Source organism: Brachionichthys hirsutus, chromosome 7 (genome assembly GCF_040956055.1).
Source record: "Brachionichthys hirsutus isolate HB-005 chromosome 7, CSIRO-AGI_Bhir_v1, whole genome shotgun sequence".
NCBI classification, from domain to species: Eukaryota; Metazoa; Chordata; class Actinopteri; order Lophiiformes; family Brachionichthyidae; genus Brachionichthys; species Brachionichthys hirsutus.
Window position 1 is genome coordinate 6,027,044 of NC_090903.1, and position 26,713 is coordinate 6,053,756.

General features: G+C 43.8%; 2 protein-coding genes across 6 annotated transcripts in view; both read left to right on the forward strand.

Moving 5' to 3' along the window:
• tacc2 (transforming, acidic coiled-coil containing protein 2) overlaps window positions 1-19,319 on the forward strand; it is a 41,483-nt gene extending 22,164 nt beyond the window's left edge. For 2 of the 5 annotated variants that reach the window (XM_068740945.1, XM_068740946.1), the window contains exons 7-22: window positions 6,293-6,399; window positions 6,717-8,124; window positions 9,685-9,742; window positions 9,839-10,043; window positions 10,347-10,396; window positions 10,547-10,656; window positions 10,760-10,898; window positions 11,244-11,384; window positions 11,657-11,749; window positions 14,994-15,125; window positions 15,207-15,283; window positions 16,504-16,547; window positions 17,692-17,852; window positions 17,943-18,049; window positions 18,233-18,353; window positions 18,457-19,319. In XM_068740945.1, coding sequence (XP_068597046.1) covers window positions 6,293-6,399; window positions 6,717-8,124; window positions 9,685-9,742; window positions 9,839-10,043; window positions 10,347-10,396; window positions 10,547-10,656; window positions 10,760-10,898; window positions 11,244-11,384; window positions 11,657-11,749; window positions 14,994-15,125; window positions 15,207-15,283; window positions 16,504-16,547; window positions 17,692-17,852; window positions 17,943-18,049; window positions 18,233-18,353; window positions 18,457-18,522 — 3,019 coding nt within the window. In that variant the 3' untranslated portion in view covers window positions 18,523-19,319. The remainder of the gene's footprint in view (window positions 1-6,292; window positions 6,400-6,716; window positions 8,125-9,684; window positions 9,743-9,838; window positions 10,044-10,346; window positions 10,397-10,546; window positions 10,657-10,759; window positions 10,899-11,243; window positions 11,385-11,656; window positions 11,750-14,993; window positions 15,126-15,206; window positions 15,284-16,503; window positions 16,548-17,691; window positions 17,853-17,942; window positions 18,050-18,232; window positions 18,354-18,456) is intronic. The other 3 variants (XM_068740947.1, XM_068740948.1, XM_068740949.1) reach the window with 3 other exon arrangements.
• A 208-nt stretch (window positions 19,320-19,527) lies between these two features.
• ly6pge (lymphocyte antigen 6 family member pge) lies at window positions 19,528-22,695 on the forward strand. Its single transcript, XM_068741592.1, has 4 exons — window positions 19,528-19,531; window positions 19,755-19,838; window positions 21,806-21,922; window positions 22,502-22,695. The coding sequence occupies exons 1-4, from the start codon at window positions 19,528-19,530 to the stop codon at window positions 22,693-22,695; spliced, it is 399 nt and encodes a 132-aa protein (XP_068597693.1).
• The last annotated feature ends 4,018 nt before the right edge of the window (window positions 22,696-26,713 follow it).

Below are 26,713 nucleotides of genomic sequence, written 5' to 3' on the forward strand. Positions count from 1 at the left end.
TGGTTTCCCAGAAGTCTACAATAGATGTGTTATCTCATATTTTCACTGTCTCTGTTTCCATATGACTCTTGGAAAGTCGATATGAAATTTGAGGAACCTGCCCCCCCCCCCGCCCGGTCACATTCTCTGCATCTGTCTCTCACACAGACATCCAAAGCACAAAGAAACGACTAGACAAAATATCGTAATCCTCTCATCTTTGATGCGACTCAAACATTGATGACAGTGTTCGTAAATTAGATTAGCCAACCCAGCCTGCTGTCCAGGGATTGTTTTTGCCGGCTTTGGTTTGTTTGTCTGTTTGTTTGATTGTTTGTCTGTTAACAAGATAACTCAAAAGGTTACAGACGGAATTTGATGACATGTTGGGAATGTTTCCAGGAATAGTTGATAACATTTTGGTGATGATCCAGAAGAGATCCTGGATTCTGGATCACTTTGAGATTTTTGTTAACATTGTAGTCAATGGAGCTTCAAAATCTGTTCCTCAATATCTCGTTTGGTTATTGGCCGATGTTTATGGAATTGGACACAGTCGTGTAGGGTGGGGAACTCGATCTCACCACCGAATTTCATCCGGATCAGATCCAAATGAGGTCAGGAAAATATATTTCATTTTAACATTGAAAACTCCATTTACGGATTCAAAAATCAGTTAAAAATCAACTCCAATTCATTTTTACTTTTCATGGTTGATGATGATGATGATCCAGACCACCATGTGGATAGTGTCAATACAATTACGAGGGAATGAGCAGCTTTGTGGAGGTCTGTGCTCTCTGCGTGCTTTTCTAGTTCAGAGATGCTGACACTCGTCTGTTAAATAATTTGCATCTGATGCCTTGCCGGTGTTTCTCCTCATTTGACGCGTAAAAATCTGCCAAGTTTCAAGATATATATATATTTTAAAGATGTCTGCCTGTTATTTTGCTCATGATGCTTGTTCTCTCACTGTGTGCTCTTGGTGGAGGGTCCAGAATGAGTGAGAACATGCTTTAAAATTCAGAGTCTATCGTTTACCTCACTCTGGTTGGCCGTGCTGAGTGCTGGAAGCTTCCATTGTGGTGAGGCACAGAAATACATTCTCACTAAGCTGATGGATGGGCGAGAGAGGGGGATCCTCGCCGGAGAGGTATGGCGAATGTGGGAGGGCACGACGCAAATGATGCAGTGAAAGAGAAAGCTGTTCATCAGTGGGGTTTTGGGGGTCTTCTATTGTTAGGCTCCCCTGCATCGGTGTGGTAGCCAGCGAGAAAAAAGCTGCTTGTCTTTTTAAAGGCACAGAAGGCTGGAGTCGGGGGAGAAGAGTGGGGGGAGGAGGCAATGAGAGCAGCACCACAGCTCAGACGTATCAACAGCCAAACCGAGAGACGGTACCTCAGATGCAGGAAGACAAGAAAGAAGGATTAATCTTTCCCCCTGTTTGTTTTGGATTATTCTCTTCTTGATATTTTGGTTCTGGAGATTTTATTCCTCCTCTTGTTTTGTGTTGGATCTTTTTTTATTTAGTACCAGAAGACAAGCAGGAGTATTAACATGTTGTAGAGGACCAGAATCTTGGGGATGTCGTGAATGAAGTCCGGATCATTCACGCTCGGCTCCTGATGTGAGCAGGAGCCGCTCAGCCTCTGCACTGCAGCTCAGAAACCTCAGCCAGCGCTCACCTCCTCTGATACCGGCTTCCAGCCTCCTCATCAAGGATCAGAGCAAAAGGAGTTCTTGTTTGTTTTTGCAGAGGCAGCAGGTGAATGTGGAGAGTGGCTAGAGAGCAGCAGGAGACACGGTGGAGGGGCAGGGGGGTGGGCGGGCAGAGCTAACCGAGGATGGGAGCCAACGAGTCCGTGGAGCAAGGACAGACCCCCTGTCCCTCTCAGGAGCACATGTGAGTTTGACTTAAGCTGCATTGCTGCTCAGGGTTCTCTCTGGAAAAACCCAGAGGGTATGATGAGGTGGAGAAGCTCTCTGGCACATGTGCACAAGCACATGAGATTTAGAGTATGTTGACGGCAGAGCAGCATGTGTGGCTGGCGGGGTGGTGTGTTCTCTGGCGCACTGGCATCAGGAGCTGGCGGTGTTGAAATGGAGCACGCTGTGAGGGGGGTGAAGTTGGAGATGGAGTGAGGCAGAGGAGGAAGAGTGTTCTACTTTGCTCTGTTTTATTTATATCTCAGACTCACTTCTGCACAGGGAGGCAGAGACCTGGGGAGAAACACAGTGAATGCATGTGTGTGTGTGGCATGACACAACACAGACTTCTTTAGAGCTCAGAGGACTAAAGTGGGTAAATGATTGTCATACCTGCTTATGTGCAGCACAGATGCACCATACCCACCATATCTACTATTACTAAGGCTGTTATTGAGTTCACATCCTGACTATAGCGTAGGTTCTGCAGGTTCTGCAGGTTCTGATCTGGAAATCATCAGTAATAGATCAAATTGTATTTATTTTTATTCATTAGTCTCGCTTTATTTTGAAATCTGTATTCAGAGCCCGGATTGTACCCGTGTTTACTGGGGCTGGGATGCTCTGCCCCCCCCCCCCCCCCCCCCCCCTCCTGTGTTCTCCTGTGCTATAATCTGAGGGATGTAAGCATCAAAAAGGAGAGATCCTTCTTCCCCCTCCTCGTGGTGCTCTGACTCAAAGCCAGCATGCGTGTTGGTTAATGTGCCATCTGCTTGCACTCGAAGACTCAGATTAGGTTTTAGGATGAGGTTTTACATACAGAGATTATCTTGGCTGGACACTCTTTTTTTCTCAACAGCTTCTTTGTTTTTGTTTTGGTACCACAGAGGTGCCGATTTTTGCCGACTGGAGCTGACATCGGTCCGGATGGTGATGAGAGACAAAAAGTCCAAGATGTATGCTCTTTGGAGAGAAACTCTTTCCTCACAGCGTCTGTTTACACCAACCACAGAAGGTTTAGTGAGAACAATTTGCAGAAGACTTTGTACATTTTCGCCATCAGAAGGCTTCTAGAAGTTGCCCCATGCTTACCTGCTCACATCTGTATATAAGATAGCGGCGTTCTTGTATAACAAAACAAAACAAAAATAGGTTGTTGTGATGTTCAGTGTCTGACGTAATCCTCTACAGCCAGACACTCAAACACCAGAAAGACCTGAGCGCCCTCTGTTGGTCTCTCCCACCTTGCAGGTGAGACACAAGGCAGAACAAAACATGCATGTTATTAGAGAAAGTGCAGGCTGTACGCACTGCAAACACATTTATTTTTATTTTATTTATAATATATTACTTTAGCTATTGCCTCTATTTGGTCATTCAAAGCATATTTAAATACCCCAACAGATGGGCTATAGATTTAGTAATTCCCCAAATGCACATTCAAATGAGAAGGTAACAATGAGATGATGGCTTGTGCAGATGGAGAAGGAGGTAGAGAACAAAAGATAAAGGGGGATAAGATATAGATGTAGTCCAGACAGAGAGCGTTCAACGGTGTTTAACATCTGACAGACAAAGGAACAAAGGAAGGCATGTGCAGCAGTAAAGTCATCATTTACAAGCCCAGTTTTTCTCTCTTCCCTTGATCTGCCGATGGTTTTCCCTCCAGCACGGTGAAAACTGTCTAAGCAGGCTGAATTTGGCTCAGCGCAGGTCTGAAATGAAGCATCTTCCCTCTGTCTCCAGGGAGTCATCTCTAGGCTGCTATCTAGGCTCAGATTGTCTTTGTCTCCACCACAACCCGACAGCTCTCACACACATGCTGCCTCTCTTCTGTCTGCACTTTGTCTACAACTAGGAAACATAAAAGATGCTAAATATAAACTCAAACCGCATTTGCTTTCATCAATTATTTTTACTCCAGCGCTATTTCATGGTAGTGAGTCCATGTGAGACAATTTTTCCTTTTCTATATCCAGTGCGTGAGCTGTGCCTTAAATAATGCTGATTAGTTCATGAAGCTGCCTTGTGTCTTTATTTGTCTGCTATATATCATATATTTAAAAAAAAACCTCCTGGCCCTGGTTGGTTGGGTAACCTCAGTTAAGCCTTTATGTTGGACTCTGTTAATTCAGCCCCTTCCACTCACAGTGGAACATTATAGGGATGGTGGGAACAACCTCCAGTTACCATAGCAACACAGTGTTTGCAGTCACATGAAAAATGTCCTCTGCAAGGACATAACTGCCAGAGTGAAATAAACCCCGATTACTGCATTGTTTCACTGTTTTCAGTTTTATTTCCCAGAGGTAGTGTTGCACGTAAAAACACATCATCCAGACAGCTAAAGATCTTACTGGTCATCACGGATAAAAACGGTGTCGTATTTTCATACATTTTACATCCTAATACAGATTTGCTGTGTGCGTCCTATCCTTGGAGCTACCTGGGTAACTGTCTGACTCTCAGCATCCTGGAGCCCACTGTCTGATCCAGATGGATCAGACTGTTGTGGAATATTGATAACATGAATGAAATGTAGAATACATCGCTGGCCATGAATTGTCTTCTTTCCCCATTACTCCACCCTGAAGGTCTTTGATTCAAGCACGTTTTTGACATGATTTATAATTGTGTGTTCTATTTGCTATTTAAAATGTTGTTTTAGTATTAACTTGCTTTAGACAAGCAGAGTATAAGTACACCATGTTACTCTTGCCATATTACTTAGTTCCGCCATCTCTATTGAGATTTAACATTGGGAATCATGAACATATTGGCTATGACGACAAAAGTCCTTCATGATCAGCCTCCTCTATAAATTCAAATATCCCAGTGCTTACTTTTAGTAGCATCGACCATATTGGCCACATTGATGCTTTATCGGTGTTTTAGTAACGCCCCCAGGCTTTTAACCTTTATTTGATCTGTGTCAGAATGTGTCGGAGGCAAAGTGCCCCCGCAAGATGCTGAATGGCCGCAGTATTGCCTTGCAATGAATCCCTGTGGGATACTCATATCTTCTCTTGTGTATACTCTGGTTTGTGTGTACAAGTTTAACAGGTCTGGGATTTAACGGTTTAACATTGTTTATTCTAAGACTCATTTCATTATAGGACACCCTTCTGCATACAGCCCGATCTCTGCAGCTCTCAGTAATCAACAAAACAAATAAGGGTGTGTCTTGTCAGTGACCATAAATGTGAGACAATTTCTTACGGTAATTGTTTTCAGGCAGATAATGATACTCGAGCAAAGATAAAGTCAGTGGCGATGTGAGTCTTATCAGGTAGCAGATAATAGGCTTTTATTCTCTTCTATTCTGTGTAGATATGCAACAAATGGTTAAAGAATGGGAGCGAGGGAGGAAAAGAGAGACAGTGTGCTGTAATACACATTATGCAGGCAGTGGGCTTCTGCAGCCAGTCTCATTCAGATGGGGAGGCGCAGGGGAGGAGTGGAGTCAGACTGATGTGGCTACAAATGACAAAGAGGAGCAACATCGAGTGGCTGAGACTGCAGATCTGAAACGGAGACGGTCGTTGTTTTAGATGTAGAAAGAAAAAAAGAGAGAGAAGGTTGGATCTGTTGCTCTTAATCATCATTTCAAGAAGAGGATGCAGGCGTCTAACCTGTGAGTCAGGCGGCGGAAGCCACCCTGGCGACCATGGCTGTGAGTGCATGGCAGGCCCTGTCTCCACTGCAGTGGGCTCGGTGGGGCTGGGACACACTGCTGGGAGGAGCTGGAGATGGGAATAGCCCAGGCTCAGATCCGAGTCTCGGGCTTCTTTGGCGTCTCTCACGCCATGACAACATGATCGCAGGGCTGGTCAGACCGAGGTGAGATGGGACGGGAGGTTTAAGCTTCATACCTCATTGATAAATGGAGCACGGCTTGAAGCGGCCAGGCTGTCTGGAGAGCATCGCTATTACTGTGCGGTGCTGATGAAAAATAATCAATCCTGCTTTTGATGATAGCAGTGGGTTTTTTTTTTTTATCCTATTGACATCCTATTGTCAGAACCATTCATTTCTTCCTTATGTCATGTGTGCATGGGTGTGTATTGAGGTGGGGTTAATCTGGTGTCTCACATGTCACCTGCACTGCAGAATCAGCATTTTCCTTTGTAGCCCTAGAAATGAAAGCAGCTTATACTACCCTGGCGGTTGGACACGCCATGAGCTTTGCTGCCTCACGTACACGAATCCTATTGGAAAATACTTCCTTAACTGGACATGAGCAAATGGAACATTATGTCAGAACTGCCTCACAGGATGACAACATAAGTGATTCCGAGTCCCGACCCAGTCAGCGGATCCATTGCAGATTGATAACTGTCCGAGTCACGGCAGCATTGATGTGATGTGCGCTTGTGTTTTGCTACAGGAGCTCAGACTCGGATGGAGCATTTGAAACCCCTGAATCCACAACGCCAGTGAAAGCCCTTTCTCCCATAGAACCACAAAGTCAGCAACAACTAACGGATGATAAAGGTATTGCTTTATTAATACGGTTACATTGATGTCAGAAAGCAGACGAAATGAAGTCTTGTTGCACCATCTAGTGGGATAAAGCTGTATTTCCGACATGACTGTGTAAAACCCAAGTCTCAGCATAGCTAGGAATATCTGACCAATCCCTTCCATGTCTTTCTCTGTCTTGTGGTTAATTTATATCACTTCTTATTCAACTGGGAGTTTCTTTGAGCACATTCGTCTCTATAACTGGATCAGCTAAAATGCAGAATTCTGTTTTTTTTTAATTCAACCCTTGAATGAACAGTGGAATAAAACCTCTTGCTCATTTGCAGACACGTCAGGCTGTGATCCTGTCCCTAACGTGACTTCAGATGATGCAACCTGCTCTTCTCCGCCTGTTGTTTTTGATGAGGACAAGCCCATTGCAGCCAGTGGTGCCTACAACATTGACCTTCTTGCCACAGAATTAGCAGGACACACTCTGACCCGTTCACTTAGCCTTCAGGGAGGAGAACTAGACACTGCTAGTCTGTTGGACGGCTCCACAGTCAAAGAGTTCCGGCCGCATTCTGAATCATTCAGCGTCGGTACCGAAAGTGCTTCAGGATCACTTCACAGGCCAAAGAAAGCTTGCTCTGGGTCTGTGAAGAAGAAGCCTCTTCTCAGACAGAGCTCCGACCCAGAGAGTCCAAGACCAGCCTCATCCAGCAGCACTCCAGAGACCAAGAAGCAGGCAAAGCCTCAAACTGTCAATCCTCTCCAGGCTCGGGACGAAGCAGAAGGGGGATCTGCAACCCCGAGCCCTGGAGGAACGCTCCGAAGGACCAGGAAGAGCCGTGTGGAAACTCCACCTCCTCTGCCAGAGGAGACCAATAACAACAGCCCAGAGGATAGCCTTGCCATCCCAGCCTTACCATTGAGCCAGGAGGGAACTCCACCCTCCACTAGTCCACCAACTAAAGACGAATCTCCTATCCCCCCTAGTAGCACCTACAAATGGGATCCCGATAATTTTGAGAACGTAGACCCTTTTAAGTCCGGAGGCAGCAAAATAGCAAATTCCCCTGTGTTGGGTCAAAAATGCCTTGTGCGTTCCCCAGCTGCCCCCCCTCCAGATAGTCTCTGTGTCTCTACCGGGGAGCTGTGTCCTCAAGTTGCTCCAACAGAGCCAATATCCAACCCTGAAGATCAACCTATCATTCCCAAACGTCAGCCTGTAAGACTGGAGTTCGACTATTCTGAGGAGGCCAGTGAGGTCTTACACCAGGCCTCTCCCCCACCCAAGAGAGCAGCCAAGAAGCCTGGTGGCAAGATGCCTCTTAGGAAACCAAAGCTGGGGCTGAAGAAGGCCCCTCCAGCACCAGCGGAGCAGCTGGACAACAACCATCCAGCAACGAGCAATAACAATGAGGAGGAAATCCCTCCTCCTAAAGTATCCTACAACTTTGAACCTGACAAGTGGGAGGATCCAAACTTCAATCCATTTAGCTCAAAGAAAAATATCGCCAACTCCCCCAAACTGTCTCGGCCATCTTATAGCTTTGACCACAGTAGCTTTGAAGACTCCGTCGATCCTTTCAAATCCTCCAATAAGATAACCAGTTCCCCTCCTAAGGCTTCTGCCTCCTTTGAACTGTCATCCAACGAATACGCTGATGAAAATGACAATGACAACGTGGCAGAACTTGAAGACCAAAATCAGAACAAACCAGCCAAGAAGAAGAAGACTCCAATAAAGTCGTAAGTTCAAAGTTTTTTTAATCACAGCTTCAGTCATGCTTCACTTGTGAACGTCTTCCTACACGTCCAGTTGACTTAGTTCAACACAGAGCGCTACCATCGCCTGGATGGCTGAAGTCTCCAGTTACTTGCGACAGATAATATTTGTCTGTGTCTCTTTTCCAGTGTGACATGTCATAAAGATATGAAAGTAACTGTAAAAATTCCAGAGTGGATCTACAGCAGCATTTAACGTGTTCTTGCACGATCCTCTCCACAAAAGTTCATGGACATCATTTCATTCATGTTTGCATCTTTAAAAATAAAACGGTCACATCATTACAACTTTAATAATTTTGTTCTTTGATGAAGGTTATAGTCTACCTTTCAGTACAAATTAAAATGTTCCAGTAGGGGGGGGGGGGAGACATCTAAGGTGTTTCAGACTAGTCTGTGTTCAAACATGTTCCTCTTGCATATTATTCCTGTGTCCTCTGTGTCTCCTGTGTCTGTAAATGTCCCATTGTCACAGGAAGTCCAAGGATGTGTCTTCTCTATGTTGTCTGTTGTAAGTACAGGGATGACATAACCATCCACCCATTAATTCCACGTGGGCCCATGCAGCATATTAATCTCTGCTGTCCTATTAACAGACACATCACTGTCCCCACTATCAAACGTGTCGATCAACCGGGTTGTTGAGCGGTCAATGAGGTGCTGCTGAATGACTCAGAGAAACATTTAAAATGTGGTTTTGAGGTTAGCAGTTGCTCTTTGAAAGGTGTTTTCTGCACTTTTACTGAAACAACATTGTAAATACCGTAGTGCAACTTTTAGATATTGGAAAATAGCACAGGTTTCCTACTTGATATAAACCTTCTCCTACTAAGGCTGACAAAACACCTTTGCTCCAGATTGCTTTTCTTTTTTTAACTGATCCACTGCCTCCAAACTCTGAATGCGTAACAAAAGACCGTGCTTGTGCACCCTCTTGTGTTCATTATTGAATCTTGCAGACAGCTTTCACACTTGACTAGAGTACTGTGATAAATCTTGTCTAGCTATTGTGCCATTTGTATTCATGTTCAATTTATCAAGTTAGGAATTGCAAGCACAGTGGATGCAGAATTATTTAGGCTAAAGTAAGCACCAGCTCAGCCTTATCAGATATGTCTTGCACAAACTGTTGACATATTAATATTTTAAGTTAATCCCCCACCCCCCAAAAAAATGCCCTACTGAGAAGTTGTTGTCTGTGGGATATATAAAATTATGGGAAGTATGAAAATTGAAAAACCAAAGTAAAACTTTCCACTAACAGTTCATCGACAAACCTGACTGACCTGCAACGATACAAAAAGCATTAACATCCAGGATCTACGCTATGTGTTGACTGTATGTGAAAAATTATATATTGACACACACAGTTCATCCTGTCCTTCACTGTACACGTATAGACCAAGCCTTATTGATGCAGGGATGAGATATGCAGTAAATACACAGCACTCATTACACAGTGAATGCTGCATTGAAGATACTGTGCATCGACTGTGGTTAATGAGGATGTCTTCTCTTTCTCAGCAACACGTTCAGAGTGAAGCGGTCCCCAAAGAAGTCCCCGCTGTCAGATCTATCCCAGGTAGGCACCTTGTTCTCCATATCTTCACATGCCTCTCACCTTGATCGGCCTGTCTCTCTCCTTCTTCCACCTGACTCTGTTTGTAACTTGCTGCAGGATCCGACCCCCCCGGACGAACCTTCGTCCCACTCACAGGATGACCACGCCACAGACGAGGAGAAGCTGGCCTCCTCCACCAGTCATAAATGGGCGGCCCTGCATGATATGGATGCACGTTTGAATGCTGACCAAGAAGACTTTCCGCGGCCAAGTGACCTGACCTCCTTTGTTAATGGGAATAGTTTTCCTCATCGGGCTCCAGGTGAGACCTTTTTGTATCCCAGTTCATACATCCAATCACGTTTTTCTTTTTCTGAAGGGAAAAAAGCAAACCGCATATAGGGAGTACTAAAAAACAAAACTGTCCACCGACCAGCTACTTTATTCTTTATGCATCCAATGTCATTGTTGTTGTTTTTGTTGTGGTCGGCCCATTTCACCTCCTCTTCTAAGCTATGTAGCTCAACTGATCTGGGTCGGACATGAAATAATGAACAGACAGCTCAGCTTCTGCTTCTTTTCTGTATCTAAACCTTCTTATTTATTTTCTGCCTTTCTGTCTCAGTACAAGACTACGAAATTGAGTACATGGAGAAAATTGGCTCCTCGTCACCTGTGAGTATTTTATAGCATTTAAAGAATGTATTAAATGCTTGTAGTTTTATTTCTTTGCATGTTGTACATGTGATATGCAAAATTAGCCACAACAAAACAGAGCTAGAATTCAGCGTTAAATATCTTCTTATTTTCCTGTGTGTGTTTTAGCCATTGTCCGCGAAGAAGCCATCGTTGTTCTTGAACTTGGACTCCGTATCTGATAACTTAACCGAGAATACATGTGCACATGGATCTGAGCCCAGCTCCCCCTGCACAGGGTACAGCACACTCTACTGAACTAATCTACTGTCCGACTTTTAAAATACTCTGCAGTATTTTATGTTACGTTCTTCCCTCTTCTTCCCTTCTCATCCTGTGTAGGAGTTTTGAGGAGATGGAGGCCCAGATATCAGCTGGTATGAGCTGCCAGCCTGATAATGGGGGATCTGCTGGGGATGAGGGCAGGAATAGCAAGAGCGAGGCACTTGGCCCATCACAGGCCACAGACGGGGACGAGCAGGTGAGTGAAATGCTCTGTGAAGATTCCATCACGTACTGTATGTTGTGACTCACTTCCTGTCACAATCACACAAACAGATCAGTTTTGCTTTTGCCATGTTTACATTACGTCATTGTTCAGTCACCAGGCAGCGACTTGTCCCTTCAACACGAGCACCATAGTGAGTTCCATTAAATCCTGTAACACACAGCCAGACACCCCCCCCCCCCCCCCCCCACGCCTGACTCCCAGCTGACTGACTGAGTCACTTACTCAGTGACTCGCTCCCAGGGCTTGCTTCGCTATTTTGACCCCTCCCCTCCTCTCCGACCTCTGTTCGCCCCCCCCCCCCCCGTGCCCCTGTAGCCCCGAGGCCAGGGCTCTGTGGAGGCTCCCTCTCCAGCCCTGGCCATACCAGACAGGCTATCTGAGTGCGACAACCCCCCGCAGTACCTGGAGCCTGACCTTGCTGAGACCAATCCCACTGCATTCGCCCAAAAACTACAGGTGTGTTGACAGACCACACAAGAATCCTCTTGATGAACCACATAGGTCCCATTTGATGTCCCTTCTATGTTGTTGTGTGTGTTTTCATATGAACTTTATTCCCATTGTATGTCCTTATTGTTCTTATCTGCCCTTTGACACTATTGTCCCTCCTTATGCCTGAGTTGCAGTTCTTTAGCTGTGTGTAAAAGTCTCTATATATCTTCCTCTCTCATCCTTGGGCCGCAATCCTCCTCCCTTACCCCCCCCCAATCACCATGTCTGCGGCCCAGGAGGAGTTGGTGCTTGCTGCCCTGAGGATAGAGGCTCTGCAGGTAGCCAAAAACATCTCTCAATGCCCCTCCCTCTCTTCTGTAACCCCCCAGGTATTGCGTTGAGTTCTGCACCTGGTGTATGCGTGTGTGTGTGGGTGTGTGTGTGTAGGTGTGTGTGTGTGTGTAAGAAACATGCTTGAATGAGTAGCTATGGTAGGTGTATGTGAATTGTGTGTGCATGACTTTGTCCCAGCCCTCTTCTAAACACACCGTTCTGAGGGTGGCTGTGAACCCATGACCTTATCAACATGGCGGCTGCACCACTACACCGTCTGCTGCCTCTCCAGGCTCCACATAGGAAGTCTTTAACATGGCTTAATGCACCCAGCTCCCACCACCGACTAGCAGCGAGCTCTCCCAGGTCAACTCCTCGGGTACTGGTCGTTGTGCCCTAGTCCCTTGCCTTTCTCGCGCATGTTAGGTGACATGCATGTTGCCGAGGCTGTTCATGTTAGGCTTCCATAAGCATGGATGTGACTGGGAATGTCTCATGCAACTCTTAATACCAGCAGCGGAGGTGTTACATGGAAATGAATCTACCAGATGTGTTATTGGATGTCGGCCTGAATCCCAGTCACATTCTTGTTTTGTGATTTGATTTGGTCCTTTTCTTAACAGCACTAACAAATACATCAGGTGGCTCTCTGGGTCAGTTCGACTGGATCCTGAGGGAGAATGTTCTGGTTTGGAGAGTTTTTTTTGCCAGAACAGCACATGCATACATTAAAGTATAGTGAGCTTTTTAGTGGTCACCGCTGAATCGACTTTTTAGCGGTTAGTAAAAAAGCTAAAAGAGTTCCCGTCTCTTACTGTCCCTCATAACTTACAGTTTCAACTCCAGAAACCCTGCTCTCATCGTTGGAAAATCAACGGTTCACCCGTACTCAAAGTAAGAGTAACTTTGTACTGCTGAAATCTGTCTGCATCTAACTACAGTGCAACCAAGTATTTGGTTGTTAGCACATTTTTAAAAATTGTTTTGGGCTCAGTGTTACCAGCACATATGATATGAAATTAGTATAGGAATAAAGTGATAACTTTTATCATTAAATTAGCTCACATCTAAATTGGTAAAGAGTAGTGTTGTTGTTGAAAAAAATATTATATTTGAATAGAAATGTTTTAAAAAAGCAATTGAGTTAATCACTATTAGGTTGTCATTCAATCATTAATCACAAATTCACATTATGAGATTTACTTGTAATTTTGGGATGATCAGTCATCAATCATCATCTTTTTCTACCGCTTTTCCGCTCTGCGGGTTACGGGAGTTGCTGGAGCCGATCCCAGCTTGCTATGGGCAGAGGTGGGGTACACCCCAGATGTGTCGCCAGAGCATCGCGGGGCCACACAGAGACAGACAACCATTCACGCATACACTCACACAGTACGGACAATTTGGGGCAGCCAATTGTTTTTGGAGGTGGGAGGAAACCGGAGAACCCAGAGAAGACCCACACGGACACGGAGAGAACATACAAAGTCCACACAGATAGGAATCAAACCTGAAACCTTCTTGCTGTGAGGCAACAGCGCTACCCACTCTGCCACCGTGCCGCCCGATGAATTGATTACGGTATATAATTTAATAAAACATTTTTTTTACTTTCTAGCATTCCACTTTGGTTTTGATGGGTTTTTTTTACCCTCAATACCAAGAATGAATCACGCTGTGAAAAGTTACTGGATAATGTTGCTTGTTGACGTGTTTCCACATTCATTGTGAGAGTTACACGGTTAATATTGACAGCCCTCACTAAGAGTATAGAAATCACAGCATTTTGAAACAGACCGTGTTCCATGCAAATTCAGCACTTCACAAATGCAGAGCCAAAACAATAGCTACAGACCACAGTAGACCCCAGAAGCCCAGATGTTGGACGCCCTTTTTAGGATACCCCTGTTTTCAATCTTGCATCTCTCTTTAAATATCTAGTGCTAGATTACATTCTTTATGTTGTCAGGTGTGGGCGGCTTGGTGGCGCAGTGGTAAGCACTGTTGCCTCACGGCGAGATGGTCGCAGGTTCGTCTCCGGCTCGCGGCCATTCTGTGAGGAGTTTGCATGGGTTCTCTCCGGGCTCTCCGGCTTCCTCCCACCACCGACGACATGCAGCCTAGGCTGATCGGTGACACTAAATTGCCCGTAGGTGTGAGTGTGAGTGTGAGTGTGTGTGTGGCTGGTTGTCTGTCTCTGTGTTGCCCTGCAATGAACTGGCGGCTTGTCCAGGGTGTCCCCTGCCTCTCGCCCATTGACTGCTGGGATTGTCTCCAGCTTGGCCCGCGACCCGATAATGGAACAAGCGGTTAGAAAATGAAATGAAATGTTGTCAGATGTAGTTTTTGTGTGTGTGGTTTCAATATATGCCTTCAATTTGGTTTGGGGTCGATTAAAGGTTTGGTTTAAAACCTCACTGAAGTGGTAGAATAAAGCTGATAAATCCTAAACTTGAGTGTTATTTAGTGGAATAATGGAATTACTGCACCAGCCAGACCAAAGAGTTCACTCTCAGTTCTGTGTCTCTGTGGATTTCAGTCCACTTCAGTCCCCGGTGAGTCCCCACTATGTCCTCAAATCCGCCAGTATTCCAGCTCTCGCATTGATGACTGAATCTCTTTTAGAGCAGAGTTTTTAGTAGTAAAGATGCCTGCTGGTGGTAGAGCGTTGTCATTTATGCCTTCGAACATTGGACTTTGGATCTTTGGACACCAAGCCCAGCACCTTTCAAATAATAAATCCTGTGATATTTCTGGCTCACATCATATTCCTTATAAAACGATTTGATACAAGCTGCAACAAGAAACAGTAAACACCGACTCCAACCCCTGCAGGTAAGGCTATGCTACATTGTACTACGTTTGAACCTGAGACTAACATCTGTTTCCAACGCTGCTCAGTTTGCCAGCCTATCCTCCTTCCCCTGCGTATGATGCAGTCCTTGCTGCATCAACTGCTGCCTTTCCTTTTGCCTTGCCTGGATCCAATCACATCCGACCCTGCACAGAGCAGGTGGTCATGAGTGTTCACCTGGGGGGGGCAGCATCATTATTTGGCTAAATAATGCAGCGATGCAGGCAGTCGACTGTGTCTTCAGAAGCATCACTAGCCTCTTCATTTCCATCTTGATTTTGCCACGAGAACCATTCTGATGTCGTTTGTTGCTGCCTTGTGATTTGATTCTGGAGTTGAGAGTGTGCGCGTGGGGCCCAAGGGCGAGGGTGTCCTCAACTGAGTCTAACGTGCAACTGGCTATGTTTCCTTTCTTCTCCATTCTTTCTGTTGGATCCTGGAAACAGCACAGAGACGTCTCATCTCCCATAGAGAGTGCCGTGTCCAGGAACTCGCTCAACAGCAGGAACTACATCGAAGCGGAGAGTCCCCACCTGCCCAGGGAGCTGGACCACTCGCTGGGGATTGCGCGAGAGGAGGTACTGTATGCAGAAATGTCTTATTAGTTATAAATACTGTCTTTACTACATTTCAACATGGCACATTTTATGTAACTTCAGATTGTGACAAAGGAGAAAGAAGTGCTGGAGTGGAAGAGGAAGTATGAGGACAGCCGGCAGGAAGTGCAGGAAATGAGGTGAGAGGTTGCACTTTGGACTCACATCACTTTTATCCGAATGAGATCCCATTCAGGCACTGTAGACTTGATTCAACCTACGTACCCGTGACTCTGTATCTGTATGTATATAGAGAATGCATCACAGTGTTTTAGTATCTCACTTTCAGGCCCCACCCATTTTCACCTTTTAAATAAATGGTAAATGGACTGTACTTATATAGCCCTTTTTTTTACGAATTTTTGGTGCCCAAAGCGCTTTACATTAAACCACACATTCACCCATTCACACACGCATTCACACTCCAGTGAGCGACTGCTACCATGCAAGGCGCTGCCAGGCCCACAAGCGAGCAATTTGGGCTTCAGTATCTTGCACAAGGTCACGTCGACATGTGGACAGTCAGAGCCGGAACTGGACGATCCGCTCTACCAACTGAGCCGCAGCCGCCCCTGCCTCTTCATTGGTTGATCTCATTTAAACTCAATCAAGGCTTCAGTTAACTGTGGAGGGGAGAGCCATAAAGGAAGTCCACCTGAGTCCTCCTATCAGTGTGGCTGTCAAGGAATAAATGTGGCTGATCATGAATTTTAAAGAGTTAAAAAGTTTGGAATCAGTGTGACAAAATGTATAAAGGCTGTTAATCGGATCATACGCCATCAGTTGCCTGCCAGCCCCACAAACTTTGATTAATACGCCCCATGTTTCTGTCTTTGGTTGGTCTGTGTATGTCTGACAAATGGCTAATAATTATGTCTGAAGAAGACGGCCATATACAGCATGTTGTTCTCTGTCAGCAGGTGGTGGGTGTGGGTCCAGCTGGCCACAGATCAGTTAGTGCGGATAAAACAGAGCTTACTTTATTTGACTGATTGGGCTCAGGATAAAGAGGGGCTAAGAGGCTAAGGGGGAGGCCTGGCTAATCAATCCTCTTACCTCCAACCTGTCTTTCCCATAACAAGGCATCTTCTGGTCATCAGTTTGGAGTGTGTATATCCTGGATGGAAGCTCCGCCCACAGTGCAAGAATTAGAATATAAAGGCAAACATGGTTCAGGGGATTTCAGCCCCTGTCATTGCTAAATAAGATAATCATCCAAATTTGTAGTCTGGATAAAAGTATAAAATAAGATGAATTTATTTTATTTCCGTGGTCGGGGCATAAATGTATAATGTATAATAAATGCTTTGTCATACATTTAAAAGCTCCTGCAGGAACTGATGATCTTTGTCCCCCACAGGAGGATTGTCTCTGAGTATGAGAAGACCATTGCACAGATGATAGGTGAGTTCTATTTGAAGTGCAGGACTTCAGGTTCTCACAAAACCCAGAAAACATGACACAGACGATTGGACCGTCTTTCTTGTCAGGACACGTGGATTTTTGTTCTTGAACTTTTGTTCCGCAACCTCTACTACTACATTTTGCTGCACTTGCACTTTATTTTTATGCAAACTGAACACCAATAATAAAATGTATACAAACCTGTGCCTTGTTGAACAAGACTAGCTAGCTTTTCAATTCTGATTAATATGAAGTGAATTTAATATCACTGGAGGGAATAAACTCACCTTTTCCCACCCTGTGTTCAGCTTTACTGGACTCAATCAAATCGGCTGCAGGTTCACTCGCTGCTTTGTTCCTGCTCTCACTTTTCCTTTTGCCCTTTCCTGAAAATGTGATTTCCACCACCGTCTAATTTCATTTAAAGCACCGTCACAAAAAATGAAACAATCTCCCTCTGCTTTTTGCCTGGCGCTCGGCTCTCACGGGTCTCACCCTCCAAGCTTAATTTAACACTACTTTTCTGTTCTGCTCCCATCTTTGCCCCTCACCCTTTGATAACCCTGATAGGCATGCCAGGTGAGTAACACGGGTCACTTGTTTAAGCTCACGTCCATCTGTCCGTCCTTCAGAGAGGGGGATTGATTGATGTCCTCCCCTTCTTCATTTCATCCAGTGACATGTTTTCTTTTTTTTACTTCATCTGTATGAGCTGCTGTCTTTTATTTGTAATAGAATAAATTCAGCAGCCATTTTTGTACGCCGCGAGTTCCTCATGTTAATACAAATGCATACATCTTCATGCAGAATTAATGAGCTTAACAGGTTAGCCACTTATTCCTGTGACAGGAGAGAGAGGGGAAAGCTGTGAGGGGGCATGCCACTATGGGGGGGGGGGGGGGGTTATCAGTTAGTACTGCAGTGACACAAGCTTGCCAACTGTTTGCTGTCTCCACAATTCACAGGTTATTTCCCCATTGTTCAATGTTTGCATGCGTCTGTTCCATCAGTTATACTCATGTAGCGTAGTTTAAAATACATTCAAAGTAACCCTCAAAATCATTGTGACATATTTTCACAAATCAACCTGTGTTGGCATCAGTAGTTGTGTTGATCTCCAGTGTCAATTACGTGTGTCCAACAGAGGACGACCAGAAAGAGAAGTCTCTCTCCCACCACACCATCCAGCAGCTGATCATGGAGAAGGACCAGGCGCTGTCTGACCTCAACTCGGTTGAAAAGTCTCTGGCCGACCTCTTCAGACGCTATGAGAAGATGAAAGAGGTTCTGGAGGGCTTTCGCAAGGTGACTGATTATTTGCAGCTCGTAAACATCCTGTAATTTTGTTTAACATTCTTCGTGGCAGGTAATTAAGACATTTCCCATTCCATTCAGAATGAAGAGGTTCTGAAGAAATGCGCTCAGGAGTATCTGTCCAGGGTCCGTAAAGAGGAGCAGCGCTATCAGGCCCTAAAGATTCACGCAGAGGAGAAACTGGACAAGTGAGTCTACGTAAACGAGTGTTGCTTTATTTGGCGGTGACTATGAAATACTGAAATATGCTACTTGATCTAATAACCTCTTATTTAATTTACAATGTTTAAATTCCATCAAGCAAATGCAAATGCTTTCATAAGACTATTCTTATGGTGGTCATGGGGATGCAATTCTTATTTTGTTTCCAGGGCCAATTCTGAGATCGCTCAGGTGAGGTCTAAGTCAAGGCAGGAGCAGACGGCCTATCAGGCCAGTCTGAGGAAGGAGCAGATGAAAGTGGACTCTCTGGAACGCACACTGGAGCAAAAGGTCAGCCAGACACGTCAACAGAATGCTGAGTTGCAATTATTGAATACATCTCCAGAGCAAATATTTTGTATACGGTATGTAATATGTTCAATGATTTTAACAGAACAAAGAGATCGAGGAGTTGACAAAGATCTGTGATGAGCTGATCGCCAAAATGGGGAAGAGTTAGCAACGACGCCATATCCAGACCAAGGCTTACAGAGGGAGTGGATGAAGGTGGATCTGTAACATTAACATTATCCCAAAAGTGAGATGGATACAACTGGCCAAAAATACTCCTTGGACTAAATAACTTCCTTCTGATCACTCTGTACATTTTTGACGTGTCAGTGTATCGTACTGTATCAGGGGTCTGGCTTAAAGTTTTAGGAACTATATTACATTACTAATACGTGTGTTTGTGCAAATGCGAGCATGTGTATGTATGATAGCGAGGACGTGAGAGCTCTGTTTGTGGGTTAAATGATTTGTAATGACGTTGCCATGACAGCCACTGAGGGAGAAGACTGTTTGCCCCTTCCCTGTTCGCTCTTCTTTGATACAAGAGAAAGATTTTTGAAAAAGAGTAAGAGATTGTAGAGTTATTCATAAATGTAAAGAACACAAAATACTACGGTATCTTACTGCATGTGAGAGAAAGGAGAACTTGTTACCGTTTGTATATGCTGTAGCAAATATTGAACATTTTTATCATTATTCTGTCACCTATTTCCATTCGCCTCCCTCACATAACCTTGTAGATACTTGTCATAGCTTTTTTCTTGATGAAATTGTGGGACAATTTTTTTTAATGTTTTTATTTTGATATAAAGGAAACTCTACTTGTGACTTTATTCAATTGTGAGCAGGCATAATTTATTTTGGATAGCCATTTCTTAGTTCTGCTATGGGTGTTGTGTCACAATGAAGAATCAGCCACTGTACATCATCTGCTTACAAAGTGCAATAAAAGATGGCAATACAGCAGACTGGATTCGCTCTGGTTATTTACCCACTTGACCCTCTATCGATGGTCAAAAGACCCTCAGTGTGAGAGACAACAACACGAGGAATAAGGGTTAATGTGATTATGACTCTTTGACAATGATCCGTTCGAGTCACTGAAGGAACCAAACACACAAGCACAGGTACCGGATGCACCGATGTATAACAGATAAGATTGGGAAGGCATGGGATGGGTGTGGCCATCTCTATGGTGAAATGTGCAGGATGAATCTACTGATTTGCCTACCCAGGCTGAGGACGCAACAAGACAACCCTGAGCACAGAGCTGTGGCCCCCCCAGTGGAGGGGCTGGTAATCTCCTGGTCAGTGCATGAGGGGATATGTGCTGATCTGGTGGGCCAGATTAACCTCAGGATGCTTTAGGAGCAAACAACCTGCTTTGTGTAGTGTGACCAGGACAACTGAGGAGCACCAGCACCGTGAGGGCTGCACACTGCTCGCCGCTGCGCCTCCTCGCTCTGGTGCTGCTAGCAGCCAACAGTAAGGAGGACGTTTGGATTCTTTATAACTTTTTTTCGATTTTCACCTTCATCTCTTCCCCATTTTAGACATCACTCCACCCACTGTACCAAATATTTGGACTTTCTATGAGTCTCCTTTTAGGCATGTGTGGATTTTAAAGACTGCAGTTTTGCAGATCGTAGTCTGTTGTTTTCTGTTTTCTCCATCATTTTCATGACAGACAACAACAGCTGAAAGAATAATTTACTAATTAGTTTTCAGGACATAACATGTCGAACATAACACTACAGTTATCTCTGCTTTTCCAACCACATTCTGCATCTTTTACATTTTTTCTTGAGATATATATTATGAAATGTTATTATAATTAATATTATTCACTATTTATTTTATTATTATGTGAATGTTGTACTCTTGGCCAGGTCCTGGTGTGAGTCATTATGTACAGTATGAATGGCCATGAGAGGTGCCAATGTGCATTTCCGACCATTTGCTGGCTTATGTATTTATTTATTTATTTATTTATTTATCTGCTGTCTCTGACATTGATGGTCTGGGTAGATTGTTTGAACTGAATTGCCCTTCTGGGATAAATAAAGTTGTCTGAATCTGAATCTGAATATTTACATGTTTTATGTTCAATTTTTTCCCGCTCCCTTCAGTTTACCATCCTCCCTTTTTTAATGCAATGCATGCAGCTAATCTCTTAATAGGCCTGGGGACTAATACAGCACTGAGTAGCGAGGCTGTGCGGTAAAGCTGGTCTGGGGTCACGTCAAACATATGGGGGTGGGGGGGATTGGCCCTTCCATGTCTGCACAGATGCACATCGAACATGCTGATACTTTTTTGTTGTTGCCCTTGTTTTGCTGTTGAAGTTGTGCTTTGAGCAGTTTCATTACTGAACATTTACAGTTAATATATAGCACACTGAAAGCCAACTCTCTATGTTAGCAGCACGTAGTGTGTCTGAGCTGCCTTTCTGCCATCCTGCATGGTATCTCTCTATGACGAACGATGAGTGAAGAGATGTGCTGCTGCAACAAATGTTCGAAGCGATTCCTGTAAGTCCAGCTCGGTTTGATCCTCTTAGGAAGCAGCATTAAAGGCTGCCTCTGAAGGGGCATTTTAGAATTGAAGGGGAGGATGAAGGGTTTTTATAAAGGAAGCGTTGAAGTGATATTTGAAAGGTCAGCTAGTTCTGAGAAAGCCACTTCTTCTTCCTCTCGAGAGCTTTAGAAAGACATTTGAGTGTTTTATGTGCTGAAGTAGGCGCTTGAAGATTCAGCTGAAGGTCACGAAGACATTTCTTTATAAACGGAGGGCACTTGTTTAATTATTGGCTTGACTTATGATGGAGGTGATTGATTAATGTTCTGTCTTCACTCCACTTGTCACTGTCATAAACTTATAAGCATTGTGCATGCATGCTAATGGCACCCATAGATCTCCTCTTGATAAAGGATGAAATATCCAGAACATCTTATATATTTATCTTATGATAAATAGGACTATGTAATCTTGAGTATGCCGCTCACTTAGTACTTGAATCTTTTGCCTGATAAATAGAGGCTTTTAAAGGTTATACATGCCAGCAGACACACGTTTGATTTTTATCTTTCTCTAGGATATTTGATATTAAATCCTACATTAGCATTATGAACAGCAAACCACAACTGAAGAAACGATATCATGTTGTTCAAAATATAACATCAGATTTGAAATGAAATCAGGGTAATGTCATTCACTTTTAATGCCAGTAAAAACATATTCTCTTTTGACGCTGTTTTTTCATGTCATGCTTGACCTAAACCTTCTGTTACAAAATCTAAGCATATTTTGATATTTGACATATTCTGGATATTTGTAATATGATGATCTCCTGTTGCTTGTTTTTCAGATACGATCCATCAAAGTCTGATTTAAACCCCTTTCCTTCAGTGTCACATGCTTTGACGATTTAATCCTTTGTCTGTATCCCTCAGGTGAGGCTCTGCAATGCTACACCTGTATGGGCTCCAACAACGACGACTGCAACCGCCAAGGTTCCAAAACGTGTCCCAGCTACTCTGACGCCTGTGCTGCAGTGATGGGCCACGGCAGTGAGTCCAACAGTTTCTTACTCTACCAACAAAAACTATGCACATAGAAACTGTGTTTTTTTTCTGAATGTGAGGAAGTGTGTGTTTAAAGCCTGCTGTCTGGAGACACGACTCACTCAGCGTGTGTGTGTGTGTGTGTGTGTGTGTGTGTGTGTGAGAGAGAGAGAGCGGTTTTAAGGAAATGAAGAGCTTTGCTGCTCAATCAAAACTCTTAATTCGGCTGCCGTGTGTTCCTTCCTGGCGCTGAGATAATTCATCTTGAGCAAAATCCTCAAAATGAACTATCTCATCAGTTTATCCATTTAAACTTGCACAGCGCAAGATTTTGCCATTTTAAATGGGGGGGGGGGGGGAGCAAAGCAGTGTAAATATATTGAATCTGTAAGTTACGCTGTAGATGCAACGTATCATAGATAGACATAGGAGTCATGAATACAAAGTGAAATGTTGTTGCTTTAGCAGCATCCTTAAAGCCTCTTTGACTCCATCAGCCATTTCCATATGCTCAATCCTATACTGGTTGGTTTGTAAGCGATCGCTGCTACACTGGCGTATTCACTTCTATTTCTGCCTTGTCAGGCGGAGTGATGAAGTCGTGCTCCTACAAGTCTTTTTGCAGTCAGGCCAGCAGCCAGGGCTCCAGAGCACCAGGCGTCAGAGTCCACTGCTGCTACAGCGACGACTGCAACGCCACGAGCTTCACCCCCGGCCTGCCAGGGTTCAACTACTTGCTGTTGTTTCCGCCATTGTTGTCTGTCTGCTTTTTAAATTAGACCGGTATCAAGCAGCACAATGCCAACAGCTGATGTTCTCATTTTCTCCGAAAAGCCCAATAACCCTGATTAATACCGCATCGCATGCTTTGATTGATTTACAGTACTCGTGCAAACAGCAGCATCACCGTTACCACACGTGGAATAGTGCACGGTGTGATTATACGGCATTAAACGGTGCTCAAGTGGATGCATGTTTCAAATGGACTTTGGGTGAAGTGCTGAAATAACAAGCAGCTCCTACTTTGAAGAGGAAGAGATGCGATTTGGGTTCATCCGCTTCACATTCCCAGTTTGATGGTCAGAGCACAATCTGTTCAGCTTCAGCATAAAAGAAACAAGACACAATCACCTTCAGTTTCTGATTCATCGCTGCTGTCTCCAGTTTTACCTGCATGCATCCACACAAGAGCCTTTTGGAGTAGCTTGTGCCGCGGCAGATGCTCCTGTGACTAAATACGGCACTACAACTTCCATCAGCTGGCGTGTCCTTACATCATGAGTCTGCTACCTGTCAATCACACATCTGACGGATAGCGAGAGAGAGAAAGAGAGAGAGAGAGAGAGATTTAGGAAGTTGGTGAGAGGACAGTTCTTACTCTGCAGCTGCATAGCCAGGCACTGATGATGATGTTAATCCACTGCATTTATCATCGCAGCTCACATGAGGGTGGCCTGTAACAACAGACTACTGTATATACTGCACAATAAATGAAGAAACCAATAAATACAGTCGAGTGTTTTACGTCTATGTTGGTGACAAATGACAAACTCTGTTTACTGTGACTTTATCAGAGATTGTATCAGACAATGTTACAATCATTAATTTCTAAAATTCCACATTAGAGTAGGAAACAGCCAACTTCAATTTTTTAATCTAATTAATCATTAGGTGATGAATGAAGGAATGAATGAATTTAGGAAAGATGGCTGTCTTTTCGCCGCTGTGTATACTTTAAGAAAATATATTTTATATTCCTGATGCAGAACCAGTTCTAGATTTACAGGCCAAAGGATTTTTATATTGTAATCCATGATAAAAAAGTAAATAGAAACATATATTTGTGACTAGCTCTGTGTGTAAATAATTATTTATGCAGTGAGTGTTGTGGGATTATTTCACTTTGACTATTTTAGCTCTATTGGCAGTTGTTGGTTCGTCCTTCTACCACTTTGGTCTAAAAGGAAATTAATTCTTCTTCTAATGAGTGCTACGCCTGGCAATTTCCTTCAAATGAGCCATAAGGCATGGATCAATGGGATTCACATAAATCTCCAACAAGATAGTCACATTTGTGATGTGGACCGAGAGGTCTTAAAACTTGTTTTTTCTATTTCTGTAGTTTATTTTCCAACGAGTGAATCTCCCCTGGAAGAAGCTGCTGCTTCGATCCATTAAGTATATATTTTCTTGAAAATAATAAGATACTTAATTTCTTCACCTTCACCATTCTTACTAAGCCAATCAACATGCACTTGAATTAAAACAAATAGAGAATAAGACAATGCGTTTTTAGCCCATAAAAACCCACAGTATTGGTTACATTCTTCAAATTGAGCTTTTTTATTAAGTTCACTTTAAATGTAAATATGAGTTTATAATGGTTTCATATTTTATCAGGGTCAATAATCTAACTTTAAGCATAAATAAACATAAATAAGAGCTACTTAACCACATAGCGATACGTCATAAAACAACATAATTCTCCTCTGAATTTACAGTATTTATCCAGAATGAAGTATTATGAGACGTGGCTCGACACGATCTCTGTCCTGCGATGCAGAGATACGATAGGATGTGCAACTTATAATGTAATAGATTTTAATAAGTTAATGGTGTTCTTTTATGAGGCATGACATTTCATTGGAACCAGGCATAATTTCATATCATTAAAATTAAAAAACTAAAATGTTATTATTTGATTATTTTACTATTTTATGTAAATCAGGAAAAAAGTCGGTCTTGAAAGAATGTATTTTTAATCTTCACGTGAATATTCACAACACGAGCGCAACAACTGGGATGCAACCCTGTTTAACCTGTTGCCCTCCGGACGGCGCTACAGGTTGCACAAGAGCAGGACCAACAGACTCAGACAGCTTTTTCCCGAGAGCCATCAGCGCTCTGAACAACAATCAGGACTAAACAGAACAACTACTCACCATGTGCAATAACAAATGTATGTTACTCCTATATGCAAAGTACTGGTCAATCTCTCTGCATGCATTGCTGATCACTTTAAATCTGGGTTGTTATTAGATACCAGACGGAGCAGCGCTCCTAATCTCATTGTGTAGCCACCATACAATGACAATAAAGGCTTTCTATTCTATTCTATTCTAACAGCTGCTCTGATCAAACCGAACAAGACTCTGTTGGCATGATGGCATTTGCTGCTCAGACACATTAGTCTGCTGCGTGAAATTACACACAAATCAGTGATGAATACACACATTAAACACCTCAAATAACAAACCAATAATTATTAGCAATTTATTCTGCAATACCGTCAAGAATATAGATTTTTGTAGATTATAAACCTCAGCAGTCCGCTCTCCAGTTCACACAGCCTCCATTGTGAGGCAGTCTAGTCACACGTTTGACTTCAGCAGACGCAGTGAAGACTGCTGAAATTCATATTGACCAACCACGCCTCAAGGGCGCCGCTAGACCGCCTTGAGTCGATGGCGATAATAATTGTTCTGTTTTATTGCTGGCTGCCAGGTTTGGACCTTATTTAAGAATATAAAAAAAGCTCTCCCACTGCGTCTTGTTTTCACTCTGGCTCTGTCCTCTCTGTGCAGACATCCTGCCACCCTCTCCTGTGGCAAGCAGGTGTGAGAGTGTGAATGAACTGGCCCGGAGGAGGATAAGAAATGACCCCCAAGCTGTGAGTCTCCAGACTCCTTCATGCAGAGACCGCTCTGGGCGCTCATGTCCACAGACCGCCAAGACAGCGGCCTCACATCAGCCCTCATCTGTTTTGCTTGAAAGTACACTTTCACTTTCATGGAAGGACTTGATGAAGGGTTCCTGGGTAAAGGTGCAGCTGAGGTGTAGGCGTTCAACAGTGTTATGAGCATGGTTCACTAAAATCGGACTGTTTGTGTGAAGACTTTCGTGTGAAATGTTACTTGAACCTTTAGCCAAAAAACATATTGTAGGCTAGAGTTATTTCATAAAGGACTTGCGGCTGCAATCATGTCCTAAAGCTCCCCGAGAATCCGACCATCTGGGGACAATAACACCAGTCGCTCTATTCCCAACACGCACACTATCTGGGCTAAGACAGAAGGTCATCGCCATGGTAACTTTGCTGATAAAATTGGAGTATGTTTAATCCCAATGCTCTGGCACCTGAAGACATTATCAACACAAATCCCTCTGTCAGTCATCAAATAAATGAGCTGGCTGCCCTTTACGGGAAAGCTATGTGAGACGAAACGAGGCGACAGAAAACTCATGTCTGCACGGCCTTCTAAAGGGAACCACACCAGTTTCCTGACTCAGGAAGGCTACCAAATGTCACACACTACAAAAGAGTCATGATGTGTTCTTATGGCGCTCTTATGTATGCGTTTGGGGGTAGTTTGCTGCTGTCACAGAGGAGCAATCAATTGCTCAATATGTTGTCTTTTGGTTCTCATTAGAACTCTTTTGTCAACGCAGACAGTCATGTTGTATTTAGAGTGACCTTTGATTTGTAATTGGCTGCCTGTTTTGATTGCATCGCCTGTTTGATAATTTGGACTCCTCGGACTGATCGATACAAAAGGCAGAAATATTTGGCCGTTAAGTCCCCCCCCCCCCGCTGATCAGTTTTTGATTGTAAATAAATCACCTCTGCTTAAACAAGGATGATGACATCAGAGTATGAAGCCCTGGTGGAATCGAGGTCCGGCGTACAAATGCTCATGATCCTCGAGTCTGGAGGCCGAGAGGCAAAGAAGCACATCACAGTCTGACCTCCAAAACCATCTCCTGTCCACCAACGTCTTTTTTTCTTTTCTTTCAGAT

What these genes read in the sequence shown, in the direction of transcription:
- ly6pge (XM_068741592.1), top strand. An exon ending in GGTGCTGCTAGCAGCCAACA is followed by an intron (nt 19,839 to 21,805) that starts GTAAGGAGGACG and finishes TGTATCCCTCAG; the next exon opens with GTGAGGCTCTGCAATGCTAC. An exon ending in TGCAGTGATGGGCCACGGCA is followed by an intron (nt 21,923 to 22,501) that starts GTGAGTCCAACA and finishes CTGCCTTGTCAG; the next exon opens with GCGGAGTGATGAAGTCGTGC.